Raw genomic sequence first — 16,735 nt, 5'->3', positions numbered from 1 at the left:
AATGTGGAAGTTTAAGACAGTTTAAGACAGGACAGTAGAAAAACATCTTGTAGCTTCTATGAGATATTTGCTCGACTTCTATTATTGCACTAAATTTGGCCTTACATTTAAAAGACGCAGGAGCGGTATTACCTGGTTGACACTTTTTACATAGTGAGGTGAAAAAATTTGTTAGGAAAAACAAAACTTTAATTTGAAATTCATTTTTTTCAATGTCATCTGATACAATTATTTTGAAATTCACTCAGTCAATCTGCTTGATATAAAACGTGTATAAGTTTAATCATATTCAAAATACTTCTAGTGGATTTTTATAAAATTTTATAAATCTGATTTTTTAAAACCTGGAGCAAGCCAATACTCATAACTTTTTTTTACATCTAGAATTATCACAGGATACATCTCTGCCACTCAGTCAACTGAATGATAACTGAATGGTCTGGAAAGGTGACTGAATGGCACACATATGCCATTCAGTCACATTTCATTTACCTTTCAGTCACCTTTCATTGAATGGCAGAGATTCATCCTGTGTATATGAAATATATGTATAATTTCGACTAACTACTTTCTAATGCAAATCTTAACAACGAAATGTGGCGATAGCGGACAGTGTTCTAAATCAGAAGTCCAAAGGAAAATTATGAGAGGAGCAAATAGGAACCTCTACAAAAATGAGAAGAAGGATCAGGTTTCATGGAGGAGTAGCATTTACTGCTAACCGGTCAATCAACGATAAAAAATACACAGTAGCAAAATACTACTAATCAAATCAACATTTGATTAGTTTTTGAAACTAACAAAGTTTGCAACAATTGCACCGTGTACATAAGACGTTCCAAACGAAGAAAAGGTGAGATCAGATACAAACACAAGATAGCTAAATATAAACTGATGTTTTTACGGTAGGATTAAGTCTGTTTGGAAATGAGAACGTTTTGGATGCGTATTTCAAAGCTTTTTACATACAAAATGAGGTACACTACAATAAAATATATAACGAAAAGAAAATGTGGAAACGAATAGGTAACATTTTACAGCCTTTCACATACATAGTAAGGTACCATACAATAAAATATATAACAAAGAGTAAATTTGGAAACAGAAAGGCAAAAGTTAACAGCTTTTCACATACACAATAAGGTACAATACAATGAAATATTTAACAAAAAGTAAATGTAGAAACGAAAAGGTGAATTTTTACAGCTTTTCACATACACAAAAATTGCTTTTTCTCTTCAGTATATAAGGGAAGCTTTCATTTTATATTATCTTCCAAATAGACGCATTTGTGAAATTTAATCTCGTTTATGAATATTGCAGTCATTTATATTTATCTATTGATATTAAACATATTTCATAATGACACAAAATTAGAGCACAAAATACAATAATGTTTATTCATTTAAAATCTACAAAATTTTGATAGCACTAATGTTCAAATGAATACAAATAAAGGAAAATATAGGTGTTTCATAAAGTTTTGATACTGGAATGTACCGATTATGAGATAACAATATACATTGTAAATTTTTCACATTATGTTTTGTTGGTTATTTAAATATGCAAAGTTTCTAAATATCTTAAGATGCATTGTTAAGCTAACACATCAGGAAACTTTTTTAAGACATTTGTACTTTTAAAAAAAACCTACCTCCAATAGTTTTGATTGCTATTCTTTTAAAAATTTATCTAATGAAAGTACAATTGTCAATGCCATATTTGAAATATATTATCGAAAGTGTTTTCCACCAAAAACCTTTTGTTCAGAACCATAAGGCATTTAATGTGTTTTTATTGATTTTAAAAGGTTTTATATACATATTTTTCTTTTAAAGACGCACATTCTTTAAATAAAATATAAAAGAGTTTTACTAGATCACTCCAATAAATGGATGTCTACAATCGACATAATTTAAATTGATTTTATAACAAGCGCAGCGAAAGGCGGGCGAATCCAGCGAAGTTATGCTTATTGGTAATACGTATATATAATAAATTCAGTGAAAAATAAAAGTTGAATCGGGGGTAGTAAGGGCTTAAACATTTCTTTCCGACTCGCGGGTGCCGCCATATTGGTCGCCATTTTGTTCGACAAAGTTAACTCATTCATTAGATAAGTTGTGCTTTTCTACGTTTATTGTCCATTAACTCTAATAAAATTTACGAAGTTTACCATGGAATGTAATTAATGATTGACTTTGCAAACCAGATAAGTTAACAGTGCTTTATTCAGAAAATAAGACTAGTTTCACGCATGTCAAAATTATGAGGTTGAAAATAAAAACATTAAAATCAAGGAACCAATCTTTAAGACAATGAAAAAAATATAAATAGAAAAATTTAATAATTTACGAAAAAAAAAAGCATTGAAAAAAGAAATAAAAATATCGGAACCCCGTACATGTCTTCGAAGACAAAACTTTTACGTTTTACGTAGAAAGCATGACGTCATAATGTAGACTGAGCACGCGATGTTAAGTTTAACTCTGGCTTATGATTTGAATTGGCATGTAGATTGTTATGTCTGCGTTTCAAAACATACAAATTTGCGCTCGGCCTAAAGGTCGCACCTTTTAAATATTAACATTTTGATAATTTTTGGCTAATGTCTATTGTTTTAACGACCTATACTCCTGAAAGCTAACGAATTAGTTGTCGTTTTGTAATGATAATAGTAGTTTATTAGGTGTTGCAACACGTTTAATTCAGGAAATAATTGACTTAAAACATGCCGATATTTAGTGTAACATTACTCTAAATACTGACTAACTTAAGTTAGATTATATAATGTAATTGCATTAATTAATATTTTAAACAATACGTAGATAAGGTAGATATATTGCGTTATTTGTAGAACATTGGTTCTATTTAAGGTATTTTTAAAATTAAAAGACAAGAAGGGTATATACAAGACCACTTCTTGTTGAGTAATAAAACTAGCACAGGTGAGGCGCTTTTTTTGTTTTTAAATTCCATCACCTTTTAAAAAAAAAAAACTCATTTTGCTTTTAAAACTGATATCAGATCTTTACACACTTTGAATTGAACTGAAAATTATACCATTGCTTATCAAAATTGATGACGTAAACTTCACATTTTCTACTCGGCTTAAACACAACAATATTTCAATGTGTAATATTAATCATTGCTACATATTGGGAGATATTGCAGACCGAACAAATGTTTCTACTGTATGTTTTATTTTGCGGAGTGTTAATCAATTTTGGTGAGTTATTGTTTACTCAAACGTTTTGTGTTTGAAATAATTTTTTAAAGGCATGTTGTATATTTGCAAATAATTTTGTACTTGTCTATCAAAAGTTTATCCAGTAGTTTCGTGACAAGGTACACAATTCTCAATGCTGCGATCAGAGTTCAATCCTCGTGATCAGCAGGGGTTGTAGGTGGAAGGGTATGGTAGTCCCCCATATATTGAAATAAACACGTGGGTTCTCTCCGGGTAGTGCGGCTTCCTACCACATCAATGACCCCCTTGCATTAACATTCATGTTAAAGAGAGTTATTGAGATGAGTTGTAGAACTTGTTTGTCAAACATTGCAAAATAAATTTGCAAAATAAATTTTGTTCAGTTTTGTTAAAGGCCTAACATAAAAACAAACGTGGTGTAAAATAAATTTTTCACCAATGAATGTTAATCATTTTTTATTAATCTTTAGAATTCCTCTTAATAATATTTTTATTTACTTGTATGGTTTCTGATTTAAGGAGAATCGGCCCGACCTTTCTGTAACAGGCCGGCAGCTAGCGGAGAGACTTTGGTTATAACAGAAGACACAGCTGTATCTGTTACACTTTACAAATTTCAAGGCGTGGATCGAGATGGAGATATACTTGTCGGTGTTTCAGAAGATCCTATACCACCATTTGATATTGAAGGGATAAATCTTTATATCGCTCAATCTTTAGACTTTGAGACAGATCGACAATATAATTTCAACAATTTATGGTTAGTGAAATGCTAACAATAAAGGAATATATAAATATACGTAATTTTGAAAAATTGCATTTGTTTTTTTTACACTTGACCTTGTTTAGGTTTGATTTTTTAAAATGCAGTTTTACAAAATAAACAATGTAATCATTCAAACAATCGTAAGCCTGATTTAATTTACTAATTTCTATACTGTTACATTTATATTTGTTGGTTTGATTTTCTTAATTACAAAACTTGTTTCACTGTCTGTTACAACAAAAATAAATAAATGTTTAACAGGATTACGGAAAGAGGGAAGTATTACTTGCAGTTTGGGGATAAATGCGGACCTCTGACAATCAATGTCCTCCCTGTCAACGAGTTCACTCCCGTTTTCGAACCATTATTCCGAGTTGTCACATTAAAAGAGGGCTTACAAGGAAGTAAGAAATTTTAATTGGTTTTTTTTCATCTAAGAGAAAAAAAAACTGTTGAACAATCAATCTAAAATAGCGCATTTTTTAGTAGTATATATCATAGGTAATTGAAGCTTTTTCAGACAAAAAATTAGCTGTGGGTACAAACAAATATATTTACATTCTACTGTGTTTTCCCATTAAATTCTGTGATCTTCAAATGCCTCTAAATGCAACAAGTAGTCAAAGGTCAAATTGACGAGTTTTATTATGACGTCACAAACGTTGAACGCTGTAAACTGCAACGTCACAAGCGAAAATCAAAGTTCACGCTTGTGGCTGTTACTGTGGCTCTTCCATTAATATTAACTTACCCTTAGGATAAGATCGGAATTTTAAGGTATAATTCACATTTGCAGACAAGGCAAGAAGTTAAAAAAATGTAAATATAAGCATTAAATCATGATTTTGTGAAGTATACACTCTCATAACTGCCGCGGTGTATGCATACAAATTTTCATAACGCGCTAACGCGCGTTTCTCAATTTGTATGCACACACCGCGGCAGTTATGAGAGTGTATACTTCAAAAAATCATGATTCAATGCTATAATATGTAAACTGAATTTTAAAAATAAGCATAATATTAGATGCCCAAAAGAACCTTTTCTTAAAATGTCATTATCTGGACTCTGGTTTGTGTATTTGGTAAGATTTTTTGTTAGACGCCAGGGTTATAAAAAGTAAAGTTGTCTCTAAAAATATTTATAAATTACGATAAATTTTTATTCTAAAAAAGGTGTTTGAAATATAATAAGCCAGTTCGCATTAAATATAAAAATTTTAATAAATAATAAAACGTTGCTTTTACTTAGCAAAATCAGACAAATGATGGTAAAACATACATTGAGTTCATGATCAGTATATCATCTTTTATAATAAAAAATATTATCCTACTATTCTCGAAACCTCGTTTGGATAAGAGCTACATGTAATTAGAAATTATTTATATTGGGAAGTATTTTTTTAAACTTTATCATATAATGGTTTTTTTTCTGTAAAAATAGTTGAATAATAAAAAAGTAGTTTTTTTATATGTACCGTTTTGCTTTTCAAAGAGTATTCACCTTAAAAATCTGTCCCATGATATTATTAATATGTTAACATCATTTTATTCTGTAGATAGTCTGCTATCGAACTTCACCTGTACTGATGAAGATAAAGAGCCCATAGGGGCACAGGATGGCTGTTCTCAAGTTTTGATTGAGTCAGGAGATGACGCAGACGCAAAGTTTACAATAGTGGGTGATTCAATCGTCACTACCAATAACGTCATTGACTACGACACTGGTGACACAACATACACTCTTATCATTGTTGGTATTGATAGTTCAACCCGTGATTCTCGTAGAACAGGGACAATGACAGTTGAAGTTAATATTGAACCTGTGAACGAGTTCGTACCGACTATTCAAAATAGGCCGATATACATAAGTGTAAGTATATTCTATTTAGAATTACAATTCTGTAAAGTTCAGTTTTAGAAAACATTAATGGGTTAAAAAAAACCTCGATTATCATTTTTTTTATAGTCTGTCCCGATATATTTATGCAGCACATTTGGGCAAGTTTTAATAAAAATACCTCTACTTATGAAATAAGTGAAATTGAAATAAATGTCAGGGAAAATTTCATTCACACATTATCATTTCTCTCAAGAAATAAATCTGATTTCTAACGGGGATTGTTGAGATCTTTTTCTCCATTTGCAAATCGTTCGAAATACCTCGCATTGGGTCTGTTTCAATACAAATTCTCCGTAGACACCACACTTTTTTTAGCCGTGAATTGAAACCATATAAGCAAGAGGAGTGTTCAAAAGAGAAACCGTGGAGGAAATTTTTCATAATTTTTCATAAACATCGTTTTAACCCTGAGGTATTTATGATTATCATCCAAATAAGCAAAATGTGTATCGAGGATATTTTGGGACAGAGTTTAAAAGTAGTCTTGTTATTAAACTCCATTTGTCTCTGTTATTCTGTTATGTTCACGGATCAATTTACCAGTTAAACTGTTCTACATGATTTCAATCTCTCCCCAGATACCAGAAGACACCTTGGTGGGTACGAATATCTCCGTTGTGACCGCTGTGGACGATGACGCGGGACCCCACGGACATGTAACGTATAAACTACTAGGAAAAGGTAAAAAGGGTGAATGCTTACATTTGAATCCTGATTATATCGTGTTTATTAAAATGTTAAAGTTCTCTACTTTATCTTTTTGGTAACATCTCTGTGAGGTGAAATTGATATTAAATTAAATACTGAGTCTTTCTTGATATATCACAAAGGTTAAAGATAAAAAATCTCCATACGGCTACAAAAATAACACAATTTCTTAAAACACTAAGAGATGAGAACGACGAAAATTTACTTCAAACATCTCTGAACTCATAATAATAAAGGTAAGCCGAGACATGACCACTGAATGTTTGATTTCTAATTCAATTTTATGACAGGGTATTTTTGCTCCGGTCCAAATTCGAACAATATTTTCATCGTTATGTGACAAAAATATCTAAGATACCAATTCTATTACACAATTTTTACTCTATTTTTACTGTTCACTTATGAGCACGTGTTCCGTTCATATGTTTACTTGTGGCTGAAGGGACATCGAAAAAAATATTGTTTATAATATAATTGAATTGCGTCTATGATATAATTTTTAATGTTATAATCCTACACCTTATCCTACGTTGATAGATTCTGTTTAAACTTTTGGCCGTTTTATCGATTAATTACTAAAACAAATGTCCAAACGATATAGACAGCAATAATGAGTACTCGACTTCCTGTTAATTAAAGGTCATTTACAGGGTTTATTTTTAGTCAAAAGTTGTTCGTTTATTGATGAGAATGAACTAAAAGAATTATTTCAGTAAATGAACGATGCAGAGATTGTGATTGAAAGTTTACATGACAGCTTACATGAAGAGAGAAACCTGGTTTTTTTCGGCTGTAATATATACTTGCACGTTATGTGTTTAGAGACATGTCTGCCCTGGGTTTCTTTTCATAACGAACCAATATTGGGAACATTTATAAATTTTACTGATTTATTAGTGTTCAGTTGCAAAATTTGATTATGAAACGACGCTAGTTTTGCGCATCAATGAATTTTTTTGTAAAACATATGATATTGTATATATTTTGTCGTTTTTTAATTGAAAGGTAGAGTAAATATTCGAATACTTACATTTTTAATCTGACATTAAAACGTCTTTTTAAACGTATTTTTGCTGAAGCCTTACCCATGGTTTTGTGTAAGATTATTTTTATATTTATAATCTTCAATCTGGAAAAGGATTAACGGTGCAAATTTTAGATTTGAAGTCATTAAATAAAATGAAATGAATGAATTAGGGAAGATAATTTAAGCATACAAAATAACAAAAATATTTGTCGTTCTTTAGCTCTGATGATTTATATTTTGATGAATTTCATTCTTAATGAATAAATTTTGAATTCAATTATACCCCATAAACCTCAATTTTAAAATGATAAAATGTCACATCAGTGAACAATACTATTATTTTTTAGATAAAATATGACAATTTCCTTTTTTTTTAAATTTTTCTCCCAAAAAAGCACATATTGGTGCCCACTCTTTAACATTATTCACGTTAAAAAAAACTCCTCACAACGGTTGTTCTAGCAACTGAAAATGAACTAAATAAGAACTTATCATGCAAAGAGACATATTTTTTAAAAGTCATGCGAATTTTTTTTTTAATTAGATGACACATTTTTGATAAGTCAGACAACAGGAAGAATATACCTTAAGCGTCCTTTAGATTTCGAATCGACTCAGAAATCTTATTACGTCACAGTAGAAGCTTCAGACGGAGGTCTCTCATCTACGGCTGTTGTAAACGTCACAGTAACTGACGTCAATGACAACGTACCCGTATGTACACAGACAGAAAATAACGTCACAGTCAACGAAGATATGCCAGTTGGTTCTTCGGTAACGCTATTTATCCAGTCATTTATCCATCTATTGATCTATCTTTTGTTTTATCTATCTATCTATCTATCTATCTATCTATCTATCTATCTATCTATCTATTTATCTGTTTATCTATCTCTTTCTTTTGATTACTCATAGAAGCTTTATATTTTTCCCTTATAAAATATTAACAATAACAAATTAATTAATTTTTAGATAGTATCGCTCAGTTGTACAGATAATGACCAAGGAACAGTTCTAACTTACCAGATTTCATCTGGTGACAATGGCGACTTTCAAATCACCTTGCAAGGGGATATCAATGTTGCTGATGGTACCTACATTCAAAATAATTATTTAAAAAAAAACACTTTTCAATAATGTTATGTCCAAAATTATCCTTAGGTAAAATTTAAAACATAAATATTCAAATCACAGTTTATTTTTTTTTATTTACCCATCAATGTCTCCTATTGTTGTGCAGTATTGGACTATGACCAAGGACTGACATCGTACTATATGTCTATAGAAGTTTCGGACGGCATTCACATAACCATGGTATGGGTTTTAGTACAGTTGGCGCCTGTAAATGAGTTTTCACCAATTGCACCAAGCTATACAGTGAATGTTAGCGAAATAGCACCAATCGGTTCCAACGTTATCACATATATAGCAGACGACAGGGATGCACCTCCACATGCCGTGATGTCATATCAGATAATTAACGGTAAATTGTAAGATTGTGTTATGCATAAACCATAGTTTATCAATGTTTTATGATTGAAATATTTGAAACGCACATGCATTTTTTACCCCAACAGTACCAAACGGAGAACCAAACACCTTTTACATTGACAAAAACACAGGAAAAATATCACTCACGGAGTTTTTAGACTTTGAAACTATCCAGCAGTATATAATTGTTGTGAAAGTTACAGACAGCAGTGGGAATTTTGTGAGTAAAAACAAATCATATGCACCTAGGAAGTATTTTGTGATTGGCGTATTTGATTCCATTTTTTTTTTTTTTTTACAATTGAAGACTTTTTTTATAGTGTCTAAACATCCATAGTATGTTAATTTTGCGTTTTGTGTACTTGAATTTAACGAAAATGTAGATATGCAGAAAATAAAATTTTAAAATCGACTTGAATTATTGTACACTCTTCAAACTAAGATCTGACAGGATCTAAATATAATTGATTTGGTAGATGCCTTTTTATTAAATTTGTGGTTAAAGTTATATCATCCCTATTTTTTTTTTAGATCATTTCTTTTAAAATATCTCCCTGTTGTTAGTTATGATTTTTCAATGATATTATTTATGAAGGGTACAGGAACGGTTGTTGTCAACGTTGACAACGAAAATGACCACGCCCCTTTTTGTGTACAATCTACGGGGATATTCTCTGTGTCGGAAAATGCTGGTATGAACAATAGATTATATGATTTTGTTATATCACATTGCAACGTTTTATCAAATCAATCGCTAGCATAAACATTCAATTTAAAAAAAATTATGTTCTCACATTATCTAATCATTCAATTATTGTGGACATTATTTAAATAGTGTGAAGCTCTTGCGTTATCTAACTATTAAGTACAGAACAGCAACTGAATAAGTATGATCTCAAGTGATATAAATAAATATTTATCTACATAGGTACGTTGTATTTGTTGCCATTGTTTTTCTAACACATAGATAATATATATTGTAGCCGTTGGTGACATAGTGATTCCTGATTTTGAATGTACAGATCTAGACAACAATCTATTATCTTATTCACTTATCCAGTCCCCCGATGAAAGCGCTTTCGATATAGATGCACAAAACAGACTTAAAGTGAAAGGTATACAAAATACATGTTTATCTTTTGAAAGAGAATTTTGTTACAAGTTTGACCCTGAAATAAAAACATTTTAACCAAGATTTATTTATTCAACATTTTTGCTCTCCGAAACTTATGCATTTATAAAGAATTTTGAAATTAACCCATAGTTCAAGAATATATTTCTCAAATAAATAATAAGTATGCATTTGATCACGATCAAACTTTTTCATTACAATGACCGGCTTCTGTACGACTATTATTTTGTTTAGAGTTCATGCATTTTACCTAACAATCGTGACTTTAGTAATGGAATAATTGTAGGTCGACTGGACTTTGAAACTACATCATTTTACAGTATTGTTATAGACGTAACCGATGGATCACTATCTAACACGATGAGATTTACAATTAATGTCATTGATGAAAACGAGAGTGTTCCCAAATTCCTCAATGGCGGTATTGTATATAATGTCACATTACTGACATCTCCTGGTCACATTTTTACGATGTTAAATCAGAAATGAACAGAGGGATAATCAATGTCCACTTTTTTTCTTCAGTGGTGATAAGTACTATCAGAGAATCTGATAGAACAGGAACACATGTTGCTGTGGTGTCTGCTACTGATGAAGAAAACAATCCTTTGACCTACTCTTTTGTTGGAAGCTATCCGGAATTTATGATTGACCAAAGGACAGGAATTATCAGACTTAGAACCCAGGTCGATAGAGAAGAAGCGCCTATCATAGATATCCTAGTTATGGCTTCCGATGGACAGTTTACTTCCACAGCAACTGTTTTGGTGACGATTGAAGATGTGAATGAAATGCCGTTATTCAAAAATCCCAAATATGAGTAATATATATATATATATTTAAATCTAATGTCATTTTAAGCTGATTATTCATTTTAATAAAAAAGAATATATAAAACGCGGTGCTTCTATCGCTTTAACTTTAAGTTTTATGAATTTTAGATTTTCCATCGAAGAAAACAAATTGGCAGGCACTACAGTTGGAATTGTGTCTGCAGAGGATCCAGACATTGGAGATACGAATGGAAAAGTTCAATACAGCATTGTCAAAGGAAATGAGAATTTGCAGTTTGATATTGAAGCCAACACTGGTATTATTACTCTTAATGCGCAATTAGATTATGAATCACAACGGTCTGCGCTCTTGTTGATTGAAGCTTCGGACCTTGGATCTCCCTCGCTGTCAAGTGTGTGCACGGTTATTGTCCATGTTTTAGATCAAAATGACAATGCGCCAAGTTTTTTAAGTCTTAAACAAAAAGAGAGAATTTCAGAAGATACACAAGTTGGACAAACCGTAACTCGAGTTTATGCTTATGACAAGGACTCATCTGTTGATGATAACAACATGGTCGTTTATAAGTCAACGTCAAACATACCTTTTACAGTGGATTCTCTCACTGGTGTTGTGAAGGTTTCTAATAATTTGGACAGGGAAAAAACTAAAAGGTAGTGCCTTTTTTACACCTTTTTAATCTACTGTATTTATAATCAATATATACATGTATCCAATATATTTTGTTTCATACGTATTATTTTAAATGTTTAATACTTGAGAATTGATCAATGTAAATATATAAAAAATAATATCAAAAAGGTTATTCCATGTATTTTCTGTTTGTTTAAATCACTGAGTCTAAATTTTAGGCATTAAACCCTTATTTAGCATGTACACTGAGCTATACTTTTTTGTGGAAGAAAGAGATACTTCCTGTAGCAAAAAACATATACAATCGAAAATGTTTGTTATAAATATAAATGTTTTTCAATTTTTAAAAACTTTTGAACATATCTTTTACCAAGATATAATAACCAAAAAAGTTGTTTAGCATGTTCGCAATCCATATTAGTAAGCTTTGATGAAGTTCATTCATAATGCACTTTGTTTAAAACTGCGTCCCTATAAGTATACAATATATTACTCTGCATGATCATGTTGAAAATTTTCGAGGGAAATTGCGGCTTTAAAATAAAATTTATATGGCTACATAGTCCTTAATCTTGATAAATTGATTTTGCTATTTTATATTCTATCTAGATATGAGATGCTTATCACGGCAACAGACAATGGATCCCCACGGTTGACGGGAACGTTGACGTTAGAAATAGATATCACCGATGTCAACGACAATGACCCCATCGTTAAAGGAACGTACATTGCTACTGTTCCTGAGAATGTTCCATTGCACCACGTTGTATTTAGTATAGATGCTTCTGATGCTGACGGGGAAGCATTTGGTAAACTGAGGTATGAAATTGTGTCACCTGAAATGAATTCAGTCTTCAAGATAGAGGAAAATACAGGTACCGTACAGACGGCTTCAGAGCTAAACAGAGAATCCCAAGACTTTTATGAAGTACCAATCAAGGTCTCTGACAATGGAAATCCTCCTCGATCAACAACAGTGACTGCCACAGTGCATGTTTCCGATGTTAATGATGTTGCTCCGAAGCCTTCACATTTTTCTTTCGAATTTTCAATAGGTGAAAACGCTGAAATAGATACTCATGTAGGGACAATTTCAGTATTAGATGAGGATTTAGGAATAAATTCAAAACTAGCATTTTCCATTTCAACGTATTGGAGAGGATCAGAAACTCATTTTAAGGTCAACCAAGATGATGGAAGCATCTTCACTACCGGAACATTAGACCGTGAACTGGAGAGAAAATACATTTTTAGTTTAAGAATAGAAGATGGTGGGACACCTTCTCTATCGTCGGATGTTACAGTCAATATAATAATCACGGACGTCAATGATAACGCTCCAGTGTTTAATCGGCCATTTTATTCAACAACTATTTTTGAAAATCAGACAACTGGGATTAACTTTCTGTCTGCCGGGGCATCTGATGACGACTTGGGAATAAATGCAGTCTTAGCATACGAGCTTGACACGACGTCGGAAAAGGCCTTAAGATCTAATCTATACTTTGGGGTGCATAGTCAGACAGGAAATATCTTTCTGCGACGAAAGGTTGACAGAGAGGTGTATCCATATTTCACGCTAACTGTTATTGCAAGGGACAGTGGAGTGCCCTCACTGTCATCAGAAGTCAAAGTAAACATACAAATTGAAGACGTAAATGACAACCCTCCAGTGATCTCTCCCTTGTTTTATAATACAGAAGCGTCGTCTATAAATATGTGTGACCCTGTTATAACTACCGTGAGTGCCACCGACGCCGACATCGGACGTAATGCCGCTATCAACTATCACATCAATGAAAACGACGCTTCTCTGCCAGTTTTTGTATCCCAACTTGGTGAATATATTTTCTATATTGATACAGTAGTGTGAGAATGAATATATAACAATTTTATAAAGAGAAAAGGCATACTCTTTACTAGGTGCTAACTTTTCCTTACAAAGTCGCATATGTTAAAATGTATAACATTAAAACTTTCACGACTTTTTCATTTCTCTTTAGGCGTGGTTACTGTGAAATCCGATATGTTGCTCTCTAAATACATCATCAAAATAAATGGACGTGACAATGGAGATCCGTTCCTTTTTTCTAAAGATCCTGCCACGGTTCGAATTGATCGATTTGACCCGGATCTCTCAGTCATAGTATTTCATTTGGACATGACATTGACTGATTATTTTCAAAAGGAACTCGACTTTTTAAACAGAATAGAGAAAGCTCTCTCAAAATTTTATCCCAATGCTTATGTCAGAAAATGGTGCATACAGGAAAAAGACACGTGAGTTCAGAAATATGAATGATAAAAAATAATTTTTGATCTCTGATCTTAAAAATAAATACAAATATCGAAAAAATATGTCGTTTATAATATTTTAAGCTCTAATTGTCTATTATTATTTTTTTAATTAAACGTATATTATCTATTTAAAATGACTAATATATATCCAATTTCTGTGGATATGGACTCATTCAAAGCATTTTGAATATATTTAATATATGTACTGATAATCAGAATAGTGGTCTTTGGGGGGGGGGGCGGAGGAAGGAGGTGGTGTATTTTTTTTTATTTCAAAAGGCACGGCTCACGATTTTTACCTTCGAATGATTTCAATACAGTATAATGATGGTGATACGCACCTTTACTTTTTGCAAAACAACATTGCAACATCTAATTTCTTATTTCAGATACATAGTGGTTTACGTGTATGCAGTAAAAAATAATGAAACCAACGACGTCAAGTATTTAAACATAGAAAAGGTTTTTGTGACAAATGGTGAATTCCTTCCTGTTTTGCAACTAGACCAAAACAACAGACCAACAGTGGATATTGATGGTAAACAAATATATTTATATAAATATCTCATGCATATCACCTAGAAGAAAAAAAATTTGTAAAGGTCTCTTGCAAATTTGCAAGTATGAAAATAAAAATGTTATCTGCAAACATTTGATATATACATATGTACATGATGACTGTGTTGAATGCTAGAATTATTAAACACATCATACGGTTGAATTAACTGGTTCTGATTGTCGAATGAATTTTTCAGAATTTCCAAAATGAAATGATGTCTTAGATAGAAAAAATTGAGTGAGTATTGAGCGTTTTTATTTTTATTTTATAAAAAAAAGTTACATCTTTTGCTATGTAGGTAAGAAATGGGGAGATTTCTCTGTGATTAAAGTAGTCCAGTATGGATCAGATCTAGTTTATCCAGATCCAACTGTATCCCGTTTGTCAGACAGCACCGATGTCTTGGCACTTCCGCTAGGATTGTCGTTGCCCCTGCTGGCGCTTCTAGCTATCACAACCATCATTCTGATCTACTGTGCTTGGAGAAGGAGGTGGTGCAAACGAAATAAGTAAGTATCCAACTTGATTTAGGATTACATGCTGGTGTGAAAAAGATACAGCTTTAATACGATTGTACGGCAACATTTTTATGTAAGAAATTTTAATCTGTTTTTAAACGTTTATTGAAGAGGATATATGAATAATGAGATAATTCATTGAAGAGGATATATGAATAATAAGATTACAAAATCCAAAAATGACACTCCTTGAATATGGTTTACTTTTTGCTCAGAAATTTATTACAAACTTTAATTATATGTTTATCAGCCTTTCAATGGTTTGATATACTATTCAGGATACCGATATTTCATTGGTAGAGGTTTCTTTTTGAAAAAAAAATAGGCAAACGACAAAAGAACACTCATTGATGTCAAAGAAAGATAGTCACAAGAAAACAGACAAAAATGCAGACCAAAACAATCAAATGAATGAAATGGACGAGAATGTTTCTGGTAGGTTTTGTAAATGATCAGAATTTTTCTTCCACTTATTTTAAGAAGAAGAGGGACAATTTTTCAACATAATGTATGCAAACAAAAATAATCTTACTATAATTTTAGGCTAATCAGTAGACAAATATTACGATTTAACTCATAAAGATTAAGTTTAAAGTTGTATTTATTATTAAAAGAGCTCTTTTGCTTGTGTGAGAAATCGTACATTTTACCTTTACTTAAAAAAATGGGTCGAAGGGTCAATTACTTGAACTCGTCTATCAATAATAAAGTCCTTTAATTACATATAAGAAATTAAAAGATTTAAATTGGTGTTTTTAATAACATGGCTACAGAAAACTCATTTACTCATGTGACTACGAAACAAGTTTCTGGACCCTACATACCGACATCTTCCTACAATCGTCCTGAAAATATCTGGAAAACGGAATCATTTCCTGACCATCAGAAATCCCAACAGCTGATAGAAACACTGACCCCAAAATTAGCTTTAAACACAGGGGTGGAAGATGGCAGAAAAATGAGACGTGGTTATGACATAGGTATGTATTAGTAGCTTTAGTAAACAAATCTGATGAAATATTTAAATCGAAAAGGAAAAATATACAGTTGTTAAAGACAATGAAAAACATACATTTAATGAAATATATATTTATTTTCTGATTTTCAACGGTATTAACCAGTTTAAGAAGTTTATTAATGTTTATTGTGAACTGTAACAAGTCATGAAAACAGAATTTACCTATGATATTTACCTGCATCATTTTTTAATTAAAATTTTAAATCACTTTTTATTAATATTGTTTTCTACATACAGTTATAGCACTTATAATTAATATCACGTGAGTCGTTATGTAAGTTTTCGTTTTAATGAAAAAGTAACTCTATTAGTAACAGGATGGGTGTACGAGGAGGACCCAGATACTAGAGATAGAAAGTGGATACGATCGCCAACAGACGGAAGTCGACCATCTGAAGATAGTGGAATCTATTGAATAAATGTTTAAGACATCGCTTATAATATACCTTAAAACAATAAAGTAAACATTTTTAGTTGCTTGTTAACATATTTTAATTTCAAATGGCATGCATAGTAGGTCTGAATATCTATCCCGGCATCTTAAGTAATATTTTTTTTTCTATAAAAATCAAAGTTACAGTATTGACAGGCACATCATTCTAATTTACTAAGGCCCACCCATTATTTTCATCTGTATTCAAAAATAACAAATAACTACAAACCAGGAAAATTTTCTG

The 16,735-nt window shown here is 31.6% G+C and overlaps 1 protein-coding gene across 1 annotated transcript; it reads left to right on the top strand.

Annotated features, from left to right (window-relative positions):
* The first annotated feature begins 3,093 nt into the window (after positions 1–3,093).
* LOC105335051 (protocadherin Fat 4-like) lies at positions 3,094–16,531 on the top strand. Its single transcript, XM_066082979.1, has 21 exons — positions 3,094–3,229; positions 3,731–3,971; positions 4,239–4,381; positions 5,536–5,849; positions 6,458–6,560; positions 8,159–8,388; positions 8,587–8,704; positions 8,855–9,097; positions 9,192–9,325; positions 9,701–9,797; positions 10,089–10,220; positions 10,524–10,658; positions 10,763–11,057; positions 11,179–11,685; positions 12,275–13,503; positions 13,669–13,945; positions 14,353–14,501; positions 14,821–15,031; positions 15,366–15,475; positions 15,814–16,020; positions 16,370–16,531. The coding sequence occupies exons 1-21, from the start codon at positions 3,184–3,186 to the stop codon at positions 16,471–16,473; spliced, it is 5,025 nt and encodes a 1,674-aa protein (XP_065939051.1). The 5' UTR covers positions 3,094–3,183; the 3' UTR covers positions 16,474–16,531.
* Positions 16,532–16,735: the final 204 nt, after the last annotated feature.

Source organism: Magallana gigas, chromosome 4 (genome assembly GCF_963853765.1).
Source record: "Magallana gigas chromosome 4, xbMagGiga1.1, whole genome shotgun sequence".
Taxonomy (NCBI): domain Eukaryota; kingdom Metazoa; phylum Mollusca; class Bivalvia; order Ostreida; family Ostreidae; genus Magallana; species Magallana gigas.
The sequence above is the reverse complement of the archived record's forward strand: the minus strand, read 5'-3'. Positions and strand labels throughout refer to the sequence as shown.

What these genes read in the sequence shown, in the direction of transcription:
- LOC105335051 (XM_066082979.1), top strand. Translation starts at nt 3,184, where the DNA reads ATGTTTCTACTGTATGTTTTATTTTGCGGAGTGTTAATCAATTTTG. An exon ending in ATAGGCCGATATACATAAGT is followed by an intron (nt 5,850 to 6,457) that starts GTAAGTATATTC and finishes ATCTCTCCCCAG; the next exon opens with ATACCAGAAGACACCTTGGT. An exon ending in ATATGCCAGTTGGTTCTTCG is followed by an intron (nt 8,389 to 8,586) that starts GTAACGCTATTT and finishes ATTAATTTTTAG; the next exon opens with ATAGTATCGCTCAGTTGTAC.